This window comes from Pithys albifrons, chromosome 13 (genome assembly GCF_047495875.1).
Source record: "Pithys albifrons albifrons isolate INPA30051 chromosome 13, PitAlb_v1, whole genome shotgun sequence".
Lineage (NCBI taxonomy): Eukaryota > Metazoa > Chordata > Aves > Passeriformes > Thamnophilidae > Pithys > Pithys albifrons.
In genome coordinates, this window is record NC_092470.1 from 6,087,943 (window position 1) to 6,103,758 (window position 15,816).

The 15,816-nt window shown below is 58.6% G+C and overlaps 1 protein-coding gene across 4 annotated transcripts; it reads left to right on the forward strand.

The window, feature by feature from the left end:
• Positions 1–1,898: 1,898 nt before the first annotated feature.
• On the forward strand, positions 1,899–13,899 carry AP3B2 (adaptor related protein complex 3 subunit beta 2). 4 transcript variants are annotated; one of them, XM_071568648.1, is made up of 28 exons: positions 1,899–2,215; positions 4,779–4,854; positions 4,943–5,017; positions 5,148–5,243; positions 5,319–5,479; positions 5,604–5,670; positions 6,223–6,405; positions 6,519–6,698; positions 6,926–7,023; positions 7,283–7,337; positions 7,485–7,556; positions 7,722–7,784; positions 8,014–8,146; positions 8,229–8,338; positions 8,414–8,590; positions 8,675–8,861; positions 8,963–9,081; positions 9,301–9,412; positions 9,851–10,052; positions 10,128–10,305; positions 10,391–10,445; positions 11,089–11,195; positions 11,352–11,583; positions 11,690–11,774; positions 12,307–12,404; positions 12,505–12,528; positions 13,064–13,202; positions 13,432–13,899. In XM_071568648.1, the coding sequence occupies exons 1-28, from the start codon at positions 2,103–2,105 to the stop codon at positions 13,580–13,582; spliced, it is 3,348 nt and encodes a 1,115-aa protein (XP_071424749.1). In that variant the 5' UTR covers positions 1,899–2,102; the 3' UTR covers positions 13,583–13,899. The 4 variants fall into 4 exon arrangements, with proteins under 4 accessions (XP_071424749.1, XP_071424750.1, XP_071424751.1 ...); XM_071568649.1 differs by having other exon boundaries at positions 6,522–6,698; XM_071568650.1 differs by lacking the exon at positions 12,505–12,528.
• Positions 13,900–15,816: the final 1,917 nt, after the last annotated feature.

The window sequence follows — 15,816 nt, forward strand, 5'->3', positions numbered from 1 at the left end:
GTTGTGTGCCCCAGGGGTCAACACTCGGTCCAGTCCTGGTCAACACCTTCATTACTGGTCCAGTCGACCAGGCAGTTCCCAGCAGGGTTTGTTGCTGACACCAAGCTGGAAGGGGTGGCTCACATGCCAGAGTGTTAGAACCAGAGGGACCTGAACAGGCTGGAGAGATGAGCCAACAGTAACCTCATGAGGTTCAGCAAGGGGAAGGTGCAAAGTCCTTCCTATGGTGAGGAACAACCCCAGGCACCAGGAGATGTTGAGGAGCGATCAGCTGGAAAGCAGCTGGGCAGAAAAGGCCCTGGGGAGTCCTGGGGTCCAGCGATGTGCCCTCAGGACACAATGAAGGCCAACAGCACCCTGGGGTGCATTAGGAGGAGCATTGCCAGCGGGTGGTGATCCTGGCTCTCCTGGAATGCTGAGTCCTGTGCTGGGCTCTCCAGGGAGACCTGGAAATATGGGAGAGAGACCAATGAAGTGCCACCAAGGGTCTGGAGCAGCTCTCATAGAGAGAGAAGTTGAGAGAGCTGAGGCAGTTGAGCCTTGAGAAGGGAATGTCCAGGGGTAAAGAAGATGGAGCCAGGTTCTTCTCGGAGTCTCCTGAGGGTTGGGGTCTCTAGGAAGACTCCAAGGTCCCTAGAAAGGCTCGGGGCTTCTGGGTGGCCTGGGATCCCCCAACAAAATTGGGATCTCCAGGAGGGCTGTGGGATCCCCAGGGAGGTCAGAGATCCAAGCAGGGTTGGGGTCCCTGCAAGTGCTGTGGGGTCTCTGGGAGGACTGGAGTGGGTGTCCCCCCTTCTGCTCGTGGCAGATTAATTGTTGTGTGTCAGTGAGTTGCTTTATTAAATTCTGCTCCCTGAACTGAGCCTGTTTTCTGTCATTGCCTCACTCCTGAGGGATGGGGTGGGAGCACTGCCTGACCTGCACCAGCCCACTTTTAATATGTAATAATATAAATATGCCTATCATGTTATCCATACTAATATATAATATAATCTACAATATCTATAACAATACCTATAAGAATAGTATAAACTAATAGAATACCAAATATATCTAATATATAATAATTTAGATATCGTATATCATATATATTATCTATCATACATGATACACCATATAAGGTAGAATATATAATGATAGAATATAAAATATTGAATAATGTAATAGATTGAATAATATACTATATACTACATGCCATATACTAGGTACTATATTTATATAATATCCACTGTAGTGTAATTAATAAAATCTGCAATATAATGTAACATAGTATAACAACTATAATGTATAATATATACTATATTAAATACATTACACTGTATATAGGTTGTAGAATGTTGAAGGGATTGTGGCTTATGTGTAATATAGTATGACAGAATACAAAGTGTATATATAATATCACAAAATTAATGTGATCTGTAATGTATTATAATCAAACGTAAGGTGTAACATGCAATATATGGTATCTAGCATATAGCATATTATAAAATATATAAATTATATATAATTTGTAATGTACAAAAATGTATATTATGTACACTACATGATGTATTATGTATGAAATACACTGTAATATGATGTGACAATATATTATAGCATCCTGACATAATTTACCATAATACGATCTAATTTAAATATGCCTAATTATAAACGTTATGTATATATTATTATGCACTTTATTATGCATTATAAATACATATATTATTATGTATATGTTATTATGTATGATAAATTATATGTATAATATATATTATTATGTATTTTAAATTTTGTATATCATTGTAATAATAGCATTTAATTCTAATCTGGTCTGACGTGTGAGCTCTATGATAGTCACTCTACAGCCATGTCCCCAACGCTCCTCCTCCTGAAATCCCACCTGTACTCCCGCTGCCCGGCACCCGAAACCGTGCGGGGGGTGGGAGTGCGGCCCGGGGACCCTCCCGGGGGTGCAAAGCACCGCTGCCATCCCGGTGCGGGTGGGGGTCGGTCCCGCCGGGCGCTGCCCCGGGGCGGAGGTCGGGGCCGGCCCGTCCCCGCCCGCGCTGACATCAGTGCCGGCGTCCCCCCCGCATCCCGCATCCCGCATCGCTCCCGCCGCCATGGCCGCCAGCCCGGCCTACGGCGAGGAGAAGGGCGGCTCCTCCAGCCTGGGCGAGCCCGAGTACGGCCACGACCCCGCCAGCGGCGGCATCTTCTCCTCCGACTACAAGAGGTGGGGACAATGCGGGGACAGGGGACACGGCGCGAGTCTGGCCCGGTGGGCGTCAGCGCAGGCCTCGGCCGCCGCCCCTGGCGGGGACGCAGTACCCGAGCCGGGGCTGGAGCGGTCCCCGGGATAGGGACGGGGATGCGGATGGGGATCGGAGGTGGGGACACGGATGGGGACAGGGGATGCGGTCACGCCGCCGCCGCTGCAGGTTGCAAAGGCCGGGGAGGGCTTTATGGGAAACCGCGGAGTTTGGAGATGGCGTGGTGGGTGAGGATGTTCGGGGATCCCCACTGCACCCCCTACCCCTGGGCTGGGGCATCCCGGGCACAATGTTCCCACCGCAGCATCTGCTGTGGCTCGCCAGGGGTGACAGCACCCCCTAGTCGAGATCCCCAGCGTGAGGGGTGGCGCTGACAAATGTCACCCCTGCGTGGGGCAGGCTGCTGGGGGGACAGGGATGCAGAGGAAAGCAAGGGGTGCCCTGGAGCTGCAGGAATGTAGGGGTGTCTTTGTCCCACGCATCCGTGGCAGTGTCCCCCACTCTGAACATGTCCCCCACCCTGACTTCTTGGCACTGTCCCCAGCCTGGCAGTGTCCACCCTCCCTATACCCCTCTGATGCTGCAGATGATGTACCCCTCTGGACGTGTTCCCCCTCCCTGACACTCTGGCAGTGTTCCCCAAACATGATAATGTTCCCCCATTCCTGACTCTCTGGCAGTGTCCCCCACTCTGGATGTTCCCTCCACCCATGACCACCAGCAGCATCCCCATCTCCCACTGCCCTCCTTCCCTGACCTCTTGGCAGTGTCCCCTACTCTGCAAGTGTACCCCTGTATGGCAGTGTCACACTCCCTACCCTGGCTGTGTCCCCCAGTATGACAGTGTCTCCCAACCCTGCTCCATTGGCAGTGTCCTTCAGTCTGGCCATGACACCCCAGTCCTGACCTGCTGGCAGTGTCCCCAAAGCTGGATGTGTCCTCTCACCCCTGCCCTGCTGGCAGCGTCCCCCAGTTTAGCAGTGACCCCCACCCATGACCTACTAGCAATGTCCCCATCTCAAGAGTGTGTGTCTCTTCCATGACCCCTGGCAATGTCCCTCAGTTTGGCCAAGTCCCCTCCTCTCTGACCCCCTGGCAATGTCCCCTGGCCTGACTGTTCCAGCAGTGTTCTTCTGCCCTTAAGTCTGGCAGTGTCCCCTGACCTCCACTGGCAGTGCCCTCCACTCTGGCAGTGTACGCCCTATCTGGTCAGGTCCCTCCATCTCTGACCCCACTGGCAATGTCCCCTGATCTCTGACATTCTGGCAGGGTCCCCCACTCTGGCAGTGTCCCCATAACCTGCATGCTGCCCTTTGCTGGAGCCACACCAAGTCTGTCACCATCTCTGTGAGCACATGGGGCAAGACAAATGTGCCAAATGTCACCCCACCACCCAGGCAGGACATCCACAGGCATCCCATTGTGCCACCCCACCACCCAGATGGGTGCCCCACCATGATGTGGAGTTTCTGCCCAGGACTGAGCCACTCAGCACCCAAAGAAGGAGCTCCCTGCAATGTCCCCAGGCCCCAGCTGCAGGTCAGATGTCATACGGGACGTGACATCCCAGGGTGGCCTCATCCACTGGGAAGGGCGTTGCAGCCAAGGCTGCAATCCAACCCTAACCCCAGCATCAGGTTTCAGCCGGCTGTGGCAGGCACCAGAGCGGGGCCACAACCCTGCCACAGTCCCCAGAGCCACCACCCCCAGCTGCAGCCATGCTGTCCCTGCCGCCAATGCAGAAGCTGCTGCGGCAGCTCCCAGTGGGACCAGCCATTCGGCCAAAAACACCAGAGGGTGGTGATGTGGCCGAGGAGGTGACAAGCCCAGTGCTGGCCACTGAGGCTGGACAACCCGCCTGCTACAGCGCCCTGCGAGCCGATGAGCTGCGGCCACTCGCCGGCACCGAGCCTGCAGTGGCCACAGGTACCGGGCCACCGCCGCGGTAAGAATTCCCCAAGGAGCCCCCCCAGGGCCTCTGGTGGTGGCTCTGGACAAACACTGTCCCCTGGGTGCCACCCCCACCTGCTACAGGTGGAGGCAGCCTTGCAGATGCCCCCAGTTTGGGGAGAACAGATGTCCCTTGGAGGACAGTGATGGCAGCCAGTCTTACAAAAGTCTGGTGCCATTTTCCCAGTCCAAGGAAGGGACTGGGGAAGGGCTTTGCTGTGGGGCATGCTGGCACATCCATGCCACTGTGTCCATGAGGGGGCAAGGAACACCCAGCCAAGCCGGGATGGAGCTGGTGATGGGCACCTGTGATCTGGGGACACTGTAGGGTGACAACCACAGCCGGGATGGGACGGGGTCCTTGTCCCAGTGCCTGGGATGGGGACAGCACTGGCTGCCAGCACTATGCCAGTCCATCCAGCTCCTTTTTCACCTGGTGGTAACCCAGCTCCCATCCCCATAAATATTGCATGGCAAAGGGTTGGATTTCCAGGCTGAAGGGGGCCTGGGAGCAGAAAAAGGACTGAAAATGGGAAAAATGGAAACGGGAATTTTTTGCCCCCTGGCATGGTGTAGGCACGATGACCTCAAGGAGATGCTTGACAGCAACAAGGATTCGCTCAAGCTGGAAGCCATGAAGAGGATTGTGGCGGTGGGTGTTGTCACTGGCAGGGACTCCTGCTGGTGTCAAGCTGTGCCATGCTGGCTGCCTGGTGATACACTGCTCCTTTTCCCCCTAGATGATCGCCCGGGGTAAAAATGCCTCTGATCTCTTCCCAGCTGTGGTGAAAAATGTTGCCTGCAAGAACATCGAGGTGAGGACGGACTTGGGTAACCCTGGTGGCATCCATGGGTGGTCCCTAGGGTCTGGTGCCTCCTCTGCAGGAGAGGTTTGGGAATGGGCTGCGTTTTGAGGGGCTCTGAGGTGGCACCTTCACCCCGCAGGTGAAGAAGCTGGTCTATGTCTATCTGGTACGCTACGCAGAGGAGCAGCAGGATCTGGCCCTGCTCTCCATCTCCACCTTCCAGCGAGGACTCAAGGTGGGCTGGTGTGGGAACTTGGGGGAGGCTGGGGTAGCAGAGAGCCCCCACTGCAGCCCCCACATGTCCCCACAGGACCCCAACCAGTTGATCCGTGCCAGTGCCCTGCGAGTCCTGTCCAGCATCCGCGTGCCCATCATTGTGCCCATCATGATGCTGGCCATCAAGGAGGCCGCCTCCGACATGTCCCCGTATGTGCGCAAGACGGCCGCCCATGCCATCCCCAAGCTGTACAGGTAACAGAGGGATCAGCTGCTAAATTCTGGGGGCACCAAGAAGGGTGTCAGCTGCTCCATGCAGGCAGGGACAGGCAGGGATGGGGAGGAGTTTGGTCCAACTTGTCCTGCTCTTCCCTTGCAGCCTTGACGCAGACCAGAAGGACCAGCTCATCGAAGTGATTGAGAAGCTGCTGGCAGACAAGACCACGGTGAGCAGGGCGCTGTGTCTCCCTCACCCTCTAAAACTTGGGACATCACTGGCCCAGTGTCCTTGTGGGAATGGAGATGTCCCCATCAAATTGATGTCCTCATGGGGATGCAGAGCTGGCAGATTCATGAGAATTCCATTGTCCCCATTGATCCAGCAACCAGATAGGGATGCCGCCATCTCCTGAGCCAACATCTTTGGGGGGATGTCACTGTCCCCACTGATCCAGGATCCTCCTCATGGGGATGCAGATGTCCCCATCAGCTCAAGTCTTTGTAAGGATGCAGCCACCCCTACAGAACTGGCATCCTAGTGGGAATGCTGCTGTCCCCAATGGGGCAACATCCTTATGGGGAATCCACATCTCCACTGAACTGACATCCCTACAAGGAAGCCACTGTCCCCACCAAACTGGCATCCTCATGGAGATGCCACCACCTCCACAAAACCACCAAACCAGCATCCTCATGGGGATGCCATCATCCCCACCAAACCAGCATCATGATGAAGATGCCACTATCCCAGTGAGTCACCCTGGGCTTTCCCTCCGCAGCTGGTGGCCGGCAGCGTGGTGATGGCATTTGAGGAGGTGTGCCCAGAGCGCATCGACCTCATCCACAAGAACTACCGCAAGCTCTGCAACCTGCTCATCGATGTGGAGGAGTGGGGGCAAGTGGTCATCATCAACATGCTGACCCGCTACGCACGCACCCAGTTCCTCAGTCCCAACCAGAACGTGAGTTCAGGAGCCCAGGGTGCCCTGGGAGCCTCAGGGTGTCCTTGGAGCCCCCAGGGAAGTGGGCGTGAAGAGAGGGTGCTCTTGAGGGTGCAAGGTGTTCCACTTCCCAGCAGGAGTCCCTGCTGGAGGAGAACACTGAGAAGGCTTTCTATGGCTCTGAGGAGGAGGATGCCAAGGATGCCAAGGCAGAGGCGGCCTCGTTGGCCAAGCGCAAGCCCTATGTCATGGACCCCGACCACCGCCTGCTCCTGCGCAACACCAAGCCCCTGCTGCAGAGCCGCAATGCCGCGGTGAGACCCCCCACTCCAGCCCTGTCCATCCTCTGAGGCCACTGGTGGTGTCCATCAGCCTGGGCTCTTGATGTCCCCACCAGCCATGGAGCCACTGGGGACCGTGAGGGACACCCAGGGATGGGCGACCCCACGGTCAGGCTTCCTCTGGGTGCTGCTGTGTGGGACTCTGGGGGACACAGCCATCCCTCAGGGTGTCTCCATGCCCACTGGGTGTGTCCCTGCAGGTGGTGATGGCTGTGGCACAGCTCTACTTCCACCTGGCACCCAAGGCGGAGGTTGGAGTCATCGCCAAGGCACTGGTGCGGCTCCTACGGAGTCACAGGTCTGTGGCATCTGGGTTGCAGTGGTCTCCTACCCATCTACCCCAGATGGTGGGACCCATGAGGAGCTCCAAGACCCCAAAAAGTCCATTCCCAGAGGGACATCAGGTTGGAGGGCTTTTTGGGCAAGCCTAGGGCAGAAATGGGGTGGCAGCATCACAGTGGCACCAGTTTGTGGTGGGTCCTGCCCCATATTCACAGGGACTTGCTGGAAGGTCCAGCCCTGCCCCACTGATGGCGGTCCCCTCTCTGTCCCCACAGCGAGGTGCAGTACGTTGTGCTGCAGAACGTGGCCACCATGTCCATCAAACGGCGGGTGAGTCTCAGACTTGGTGTGCAAGGAGTTGGCCCTGTTGACTCTGGAGCGGAATGAGGGCTACCCAGCAGGGTCATCAGAGCCTGCAGGTGGCCTCAGCAAGGTGGGGATGAGTATGGCTCTTAACGCCACTGGCTCTGCATGCAGGGGATGTTTGAGCCCTACTTGAAGAGTTTCTACATCCGCTCCACGGACCCCACGCAGATCAAGATCCTCAAGGTAAGCTGGACACACCCAGCAGAACCCATCAGGGGTGGCTTTGGGGCTTCATGGAGCCCTTTCCTTGGGTCAGCTGTCCTCATGCCCTGCAGACAGGAGGACAGGAAGGCCCCTGTGCCCTGGCACCATGTCCCCATGCTGCCCAACTCTTCCTATTTTCCACAGCTGGAGGTCCTCACCAACCTGGCCAATGAGACCAATATCTCCACGATCTTGCGGGAGTTCCAGGTATGCCACGCCCACACTGAGGCCACTGGGGTGTCACCCTGGCATGGCTCTGTGTGCTAAAACACCACCATGGAGGGGACAGAGGAGAGCCCCACCAGGAGGAGTGGGCTGAGGCCATGCCAACCCCATGGGTGGTTCCAAAGGGCCCCAACATGTGACCACTGCAAGGTGGGATGCCTGGCACTGGCACTTGAGTGACAGGTCATGTGTGTCCTCCATGCCTGTGCAGACCTACATCCGCAGCATGGACAAGGACTTTGTGGCAGCCACCATCCAAGCCATTGGGCGCTGTGCCACCAACATTGGGAAGGTGCGGGACACCTGCCTCAATGGCCTGGTCCAGCTCCTCTCCAACCGTGATGGTGAGTGCACATGGTGGGGGTGAAATGGGGTCTCCATCACTCCTGGGGCAGGACCCTGCTGAGGCCAGGTCTCTGCCCACAGAGCTGGTGGTGGCTGAATCTGTCGTGGTCATCAAAAAGCTGCTGCAGATGCAGCCAGCCCAGCACTGTGAGATCATTAAGCACATGGCCAAGCTCACTGACAACATCCAGGTGGGTCAGGGCGTTGTGTGACATGCAGGAGTTGCGGGGTGGCAGCAGTGCCACATGTCCAGGGGCATTTTGCAGGTGCCAATGGCACGGGCCAGCATCTTGTGGCTCATTGGGGAGTACTGTGAGCATGTGCCCAAGATCGCGCCCGATGTTCTGCGCAAGATGGCCAAGTCCTTCACCAACGAGGAGGACATCGTCAAGCTGCAGGTCATCAACCTGGCGGCCAAGCTCTACCTGACCAACTCCAAGCAGGTACCAAGGGTGTGGTCCTATGGCATGCCTCAGTTTCCCCAGCCAGGAGGGAGAGGCTGGTCCTGAGCATGTTCTCTGGCACAGAGCAAGCTGCTGACCCAGTACGTCCTCAACTTGGCCAAGTACGACCAGAATTACGACATCCGCGACAGGGCTCGCTTCATCCGCCAGCTTATCGTGCCCACCGAGAAGAGTGGGGCACTCAACAAGTATGCCAAGAAGCTCTTCCTAGCCCAGAAACCTGCTCCTGTCTTGGAGTCCTCTTTCAAAGGTACCCATCCCTGGTCACAGGCTATGGGGATATGGGGCTGACTGTCACTGTGATGCTGCATGGCTGTTCCTGAGCTGCTCCCACCTCTCCCCTTGTTGTAGATCGGGACCATTTCCAGCTGGGCTCACTGTCCCACCTGCTGAATGCCAAAGCTGTGGGCTACCAGGAGCTGCCTGACTGGCCAGATGAGGCCCCCGACCCCTCCGTGAGGAACGTGGAGGTGCGTGGAGCACCTTGGCTGCATGGGGAGGGGGCCAAGGTGGGGGCACTGTCTCAAGGTCTAGAGGGAGCCCCAAAAGTTGCCCACGTGCTGCTCACCTCCCCCATGGCCCCTCTCTAGTGCTCACACACCTGCTTGGGATGGGGCGGAGACAAGGGCTGCTGTTTGGGTCCCCCACCCATGGGTGATGCACCCACTGCATCAACTCTGTGCTGGCAGGTTCCTGAGTGGACCAAGTGCACCAGCCGGGAGAAGAGGAAGGAGAAGGTGGAGAAGCCTTTCTACTCTGACTCAGAGGGCGAGTCGGGGCCCACAGAGTCAGCAGACAGTGGTGAGGACCCAGAGGCATGAGGTCACTGTGGCAGGGCCATCAGACAGGTGCCACAATGGAGGAGCATTGGACAGGGGACACTGCAGTGGGGACATCCCATCGTGGTGGGGACATGGCAGGAGGCATGGAGGGAAGCAGGGGTGGGTTGTGAGGATGCAGGAATGCAGTGAGAGGATGCAGTGAAGAGGCAGCAGCAGGTGTGGGATGCATTGGGAGGATGAAGGATGCAGTAGGACAGTGTGATACAGCGGGAGAATAGGAAGATGCAATGGGAGAATGGGGGGATGCAGTGGGATGATGGGATGAGGTGGGATGCAGCAGAACATGGTGGGAATGCAGTGGGAGGATGGGGGATGCAGCGGCAGGATGGGGGGATGCAGTGGGACAAGAGGGGGACCTGGTGGGATGTAGCAGAGGGCTGAGCTGTGTCCCCTTCAGAGCCTGAGTCTGGCAGCGAGGAGAGCGGCAGCAGCAGCAGCTCTGGCAGCTCCAGTTCCGGCAGCGAAGAGGAGGAGGAGGAGGAAGAGGAGGAGGAAGGCAGTGGGGAGCAGTCAGAGGACAAGGAGGAGGAAGAGGAGAAGAGGCTAAAAAGGAAGGAGAAGGAAGGCTCCCGGCAGGCACCCACAGGGAGTGCGGGCAGGTACCCCCTGGGAAATGGGGGGTGCTCCCAGCCAAAGCTCTACCCCAGCCCACCTGAGCTGGGCTCTCCCTACAGCCCCAGCGAGGAAGAGGAGGAGGAGGAGGAGGAAGGGACAAAGAAGGCCAAGAAGAAGAAAGCCCTGCAGGGGAGGAAGGGCCATGCTGAGACTTCATCAGAGGAGGCCAGCACCTCTGAGAGCAGCTCCTCTGGCTCCGACTCAGGCTCTGAGGCGGAGACCAAGCGGAGGAAGGCGGTGAGGGCTGGGCTGGGCTGGGCTGGGGGATAGGCAGGGGGACACTCAGACCCCCCATTGACCCCCCTTCTTTGCCTCCCTACAGCCCCCCAGCAGCAAGGCCGGCCCCAAGGAGATCTCTCTGCTTGACCTGGATGACTGTGAGTGGCTGCCCAGGACACACGGGATGGCTGTGGTGGTGGTGCTGAGAAAATTGAGCCAGAGGCACCCACCCCAGTGGGATCAGGGCCTTGTGGGGCCTTTGGGAGCTGCAGGGTTGGGACAGGAATGGGTGGAGTGAGGGGTCCTTGTCTGCAGAGGATGGCTGTGAGGCAGGCAGCTGTGCCCATGGGATTGTCCCCATGTGGCTGTGCCCGGGGGGTTGTGTCTACACCCATGGAACTGTGCCACCAGGGCTGTCCCCACAGAGCTGTGCCATTGGAGCTGTCCCTGTGTGGCTGTCCCCATGGGGCTATGCCACCAGGACTGTCCCCACATGACTGTCCCCATGGAACTGTGCTGTTGGGGCTGTCCCTGTGTGGCTGTCCCCATGGGGCTATGCCACCAGGGCTGTTCTCATATGACTGTTCCCATGATGCTGTGTCACTGGGGCTGTCCCTGGGTGGCTGTCCCCATGGGGCTATGCCACCAGGACTGTCCCCACATGACTGTCCCCATGGAACTGTGCTGTTGGGGCTGTCCCTGTGGGGCTGTGCCCAAGGGGCTATGCCACCAGGGCTGTCCCCATGGGGCTTTGAGCTCTATTAACCCTTTCCTCTCCTCTCTCCCTCCCCACCCTGCAAGTCACCCCCCCTCCTCCGCAGCCCGTCCCCGCCAGCAGCATTGTCTCCACTAGCCTGGTAACTGACCTGGAGGGCCTCACACTCACCGACACCTCCCTGACACCCACTGTAAGTGCCCCACACACCCTCCACATGGGGCTCCCAGGGCCCTTGTCACCCATGGGGGCTCCCAGGAACTCTGTCACCCAGGGGGGCTCCCAGGGCCCCTGTCACCTGAGGGGGCCGCAGGGAATGCAGGCAGCCCACACCGGTCCCTCGATGCAGCTGCTGAGCCCGGCGTTCGGCGCGGTGAAGACCTATGAGCTGCTGCACCGCATGGCGGGCGAGGGGCTTGCCGTCGAGTACTGCTTCAGCCGCCGGCCCTTCCCGGGGGACCCTCACATGGTGGCAGTCCAGATCCAGATCTCCAACAACACCGATGCTGAGGTGAAGAACCTGAGGGTCAGCGAGCCCAAGCCACTCTCCGGCATGAGGATCCAGGAGTTCCCTGAGATTGGTATGGCACGGCATGGCACGGCACAGCCACGATGCTGCTGGAGAATGGGGACAGGGGTTGGTGGGTAGAGGGAACCTGGGATGTGGTGGCAGCCCTGTGGTTCCAGAGTGCCTGGCGCCGGGGGACACGGCCAGTGTGGTGATGGGCATTGACTTCTGTGACTCCACCCAGGCGGCAAACTTCCAGCTGTGGTGAGCATCTGGCACTGGGCAGGGCAGGATGGGTGTCCCCAGCAATGGGGGACAGTGGGGAAAGGGCAGCAGGTGCTCCAAGGATGGGGAAAGTGGGATGGGCACCAATGCCCCTCCAAGGGATATGAATCAGTCAGGAACAGGGAACAGCAGGACAGGCCACAGAGTATCCCAGGGGATGGGGGACAGCAAGACAGGGCATGGGGTATCCCAGGGGATGGGGGACAGCAGGACAGGGCATGGAGTATCCCAGGGGATGGGGGACAGCAGGACAGGCACCAGGGTCCTTCCAGGGGAAGGGAGAAACTGGGATGGGCACGGGGTGGTTGGGGGACAGTAGGAAACACACTGGGCTCCCTGCAGGGGACAAGGAGCTGGTAGCAGCTCCAGGCCCAGCCTGATGGGTTCCCCCTATTCCCAAGCCCTTTTGTGCCTCAGTTTTCCTGCAATCACCCCTGCCCGGGACAGGAAGTGGAACATGAGGAGGGACACATTTTGAGCATGTGCCCCCCTCACCCACCTATCTCCCCAGCACCCACACGCGCCACTTCTACGTCTCCATCCAGCCACCCGTGGGGGAGCTCATGGCCCCCGTCTTCATGAGCGAGAACGAGTTCAAGAAGGAGCAGGGTGAGTGGGGGACAGGGAAGGGACAGGGCAGTGTGCGGGCACCCACTGCTGACACTCACCCCTGATTTTGTCCCCTGTGCCGCCCTCGCTGTGGCCATAGAGCACCTGGCACGGCCGGGTGAGGGTAAGTGGCTGCTCAGCAGGCCCCTAGACTAGCTCTGCTTCCCTCACCCCCTCCTGCACCCCCAGCCTGTGGGCTGGGATCACCACCCGGATGTTGGGGTGGCTCTGCTGGGTCCCCACAAAGCATGGAGGGCTTGTGCCACCCCTGGTGCTCCCAGCATTGTGTCCGGTGAGTTACAAGGATGCCTTTGCCCCATGTTCTCATGCTCCTGGAGCAGCACACCACCATCCTGGCCCCATGGATGGGGGGCTGTGCTGAGCAGGGGTGCTCAGTGACTGGGAGTACCCAGCCCCACCTCTGCCAGTGACCAGAGCAGCTCATCCCCAGGTAGAGACACAGGGATGAGCCTGGGCAGGGTTGTGAAAGAAGGATTTTCCCAAATCCACTGAATCCTGAATCAAGAGCAAGCAGGGCAGCCAGCTCGGGATGTTGTGGGGGACTGGGATGCTGGAGGGGCTTGTTTTGGGGATAACAAAGCAGGGCCCAGCAGGGAGCATGGTCAGAGACAGGCAAGTTCCTCTACTTCCTGCTCCAGGGAAGCTGACTGGCATGAGCGAGATCACGGAGAAGCTGACACTGCCCGAGAAATGCCGGAGCGACCATGCCATCGTCCAGCAAGTGACCTCAGCTGCCAACGTGGGTCGCGTGCCCTGCGGTGCTGGCAACGAATACAGGTAGCCAGACCCCGTACCAGGATCAGGCAGGTGCTGTCACCAATCTGGTCCCACCCAAATCACAGTGGGGACACTCAGGGCTTCCTTTAGGACAAGGCACCTGCATGAACCCACACGTGCTGGTGGCAGAGGGTGGCAGGTGCCTGCCTGGCCCCCACTGGAGCATCCCCAAGGACAGGAGGGTGACAGGGACAGTTTGCCCTAAAGTTCTATGTTCACCATCTGGTAGGTTTGCAGCCAAGACGGTGACAAGTGGGAGCCTGGTGCTCATCACCCTGGAGCGGCGGGAGGGCGGCGCAGCCCAGCTGACTATCAACAGCGAGAAGATGGTTATTGGCACCATGCTGGTGAAGGATATCAGCCAGGCCCTGGCACAGTGATGGCCGGGCTCCACTGCACCCACAGCTCTGCCCTCCCACCCTCTCTCCCCCACACCACTCCCCAAAACATTCCCTGCCCCGATTTCTGCCCTGATCCCACAAGGAGTGGCAGGCAGCAACCCCAAGGCCAGCTTTGCTGCTGGGAGGAAGGAGCGGGATCAGGCACATGGGATGCAGGGAGATGTCCTACTCAGAAGGGTGGCAGCAATTCCAGCCCTCATGGGGCACAGCGTGCCCCCAGCCCCTCACCACCTTCTCCCCATGTAACCCTTATTTATTATGTCCAGGATCTCCCAATAAAGCTCTTCTCCAACCTGCTCCCTTCCCTTCTGCTCTGTGTGCACAGCGGTGGGATTAGCCCCAGATTCCCCCCACGGTGGGCCCTGCCAGCCTCTTTGGGGCAGCCGTAGGGACACTGGGGGACCAGCCATCCCTTAGGCAACTGGGAACATGCAGAGTCTCCCAAGGGTGCAAGGGTGCCGGCTCCTGGAGAATGTGGAATTAGGGTGAACACCCTGGGGAATGAGGCATTTGCTCCAACCAGGGCTCTGAAGTCTTGGGAGAGTTTCATCTATTTATTCACGGAAGAATTGCTAATGCACACAGAAATACCTGCTACATCAGGGCTGGGTCTGTTCTGCAGTGTCACTGGAGGAATTCCTGGGGCTGGTTCCATGAGACTTTTCATCTCCAAACTGGGAATAAAAAAAAGGAAATTTGACTCTGTATTAAGATCTCTCCTCCCAGCACAGGCTGGGTGGGATTTCAGAGAGTGCTGGCTCTCTCCATCCAAAGCTGCAGCCCAGCACAGAGCCAGGCCCTGCACTGGAGGCAGAGGATGAGCAAAGGACACACAGGAAAATCTGAACGCCAAACTGCCTCCGCTGCTGCAAAAAGGGTGAGGGGCTTTGTGCTTTTTCTGCGTAAGAAATGGGATAAAACCACCTTTATGTTTTCTGATGGGTGAGGAATCGCTGGATGGGGCAGCAACACTGGCTGTCAAATGCTTGTTCCACTGGGAAACGCCCATTCCCAAACCACACCAGTTGGAGCTGCAGCCTCAGCACTGCCTCTCACCATGGAGGGAGAACACAGCCATGAGCCTCAGTGATGCCACCACTCCAGTCCCCTTAGGGGGCAGGGAGAGTGCCACAGCCTGCCCCACGCTGCTCCACAGTGTGTGGAGAGCTGCTAGTGTGGCCCCAGGTCAGGGCTGGCAATGCCACCACCTCCCCCCACTCCACTTAGGGGGGCTGATTTAACCCCTCAGGCATCCTGTTCCCCCCCATGAAGGTCTGATTTAAGCCCTTGGGGATCTCATTCCCTTAAGGGGTCATTGAGCACCACATCCTGTATGTGGAGAGATGTCAGTGCCCTTGGGGATCCCATTTAACCTCTTGGGGGTCTCTTTCCCCTTGGAGTGGGGTCAGTGAGCACCATAAGCCTGTGTGTGGAGAGATGTCAGCTCTGAGGCTGCCCTTGGGGACCCCACTTAACCCCTTTGGGGTCCCATTTCCCTCATGGGCGGGTACAGTGAGCGCCATATCCTGCATGTGGCAACTGCCAGCACTGAGGTGTCCCTGGGAGAGGGGCTGCACCTGGACAATGCAGAGCCACCACGCCCCCGTTCCCTCTGTGGGGGCTGATGGAGCCCATTCCCCTCACAAGGCCACAGCAAGCAGCACAGGTGTGGAGAGCGGCCAGCTGTGAGCTGTCCCTGAGGGGCAGCTGGACCCAGGGGGCAGCCTGACACCACAGTGCCACCACCCCAGTTCCCTTAGGGGGCTGATCCAAGCGCTTGAACACCCCCATCTGAACCCCTCTGGGGGTTCCATCTCCTCAAGGAGGTCCCAGTCTGCATCCCGTGTGCAGAGAGATGCCAGTGCCGAAGCTGCCCTTGGGGACCCCATGTGAAGCCCACAGCAGTCTCACCTACCCTCACTGGGGGCACAGCGAGCCCCACATCCTGCGTGCAGACGCTGAGCGGACCTCGGGCGGGTCTCTGACGGGACCCCGGGGGGTCTCTGAGCGCCCCCCCCCCCCCTCGCGCGAGGCCCCGCGGGCGGGAACGCACCTCAGGCACCCCCGAGGGCGCCACGCGGCCGGAGCGCGCAGTGCGCATGCGCGGCGGCCCCTCCCCTCAGCTGCGCCCCCTCCCTCCCCCCCCCGCCCCGACCCCGGGCCATAAAACCCAACGGGGGAACACACTCCCCGCTGCTCTCGCTGCCCCCGGT

Coding starts and splice junctions, on each gene's coding strand:
- AP3B2 (XM_071568648.1), top strand. CDS start 2,103: ATGGCCGCCAGCCCGGCCTACGGCGAGGAGAAGGGCGGCTCCTCCAGC. Junction 5,018..5,147: donor TTGCCTGCAAGAACATCGAG/GTGAGGACGGAC, acceptor TTCACCCCGCAG/GTGAAGAAGCTGGTCTATGT. Junction 9,413..9,850: donor CACAGAGTCAGCAGACAGTG/GTGAGGACCCAG, acceptor TGTCCCCTTCAG/AGCCTGAGTCTGGCAGCGAG.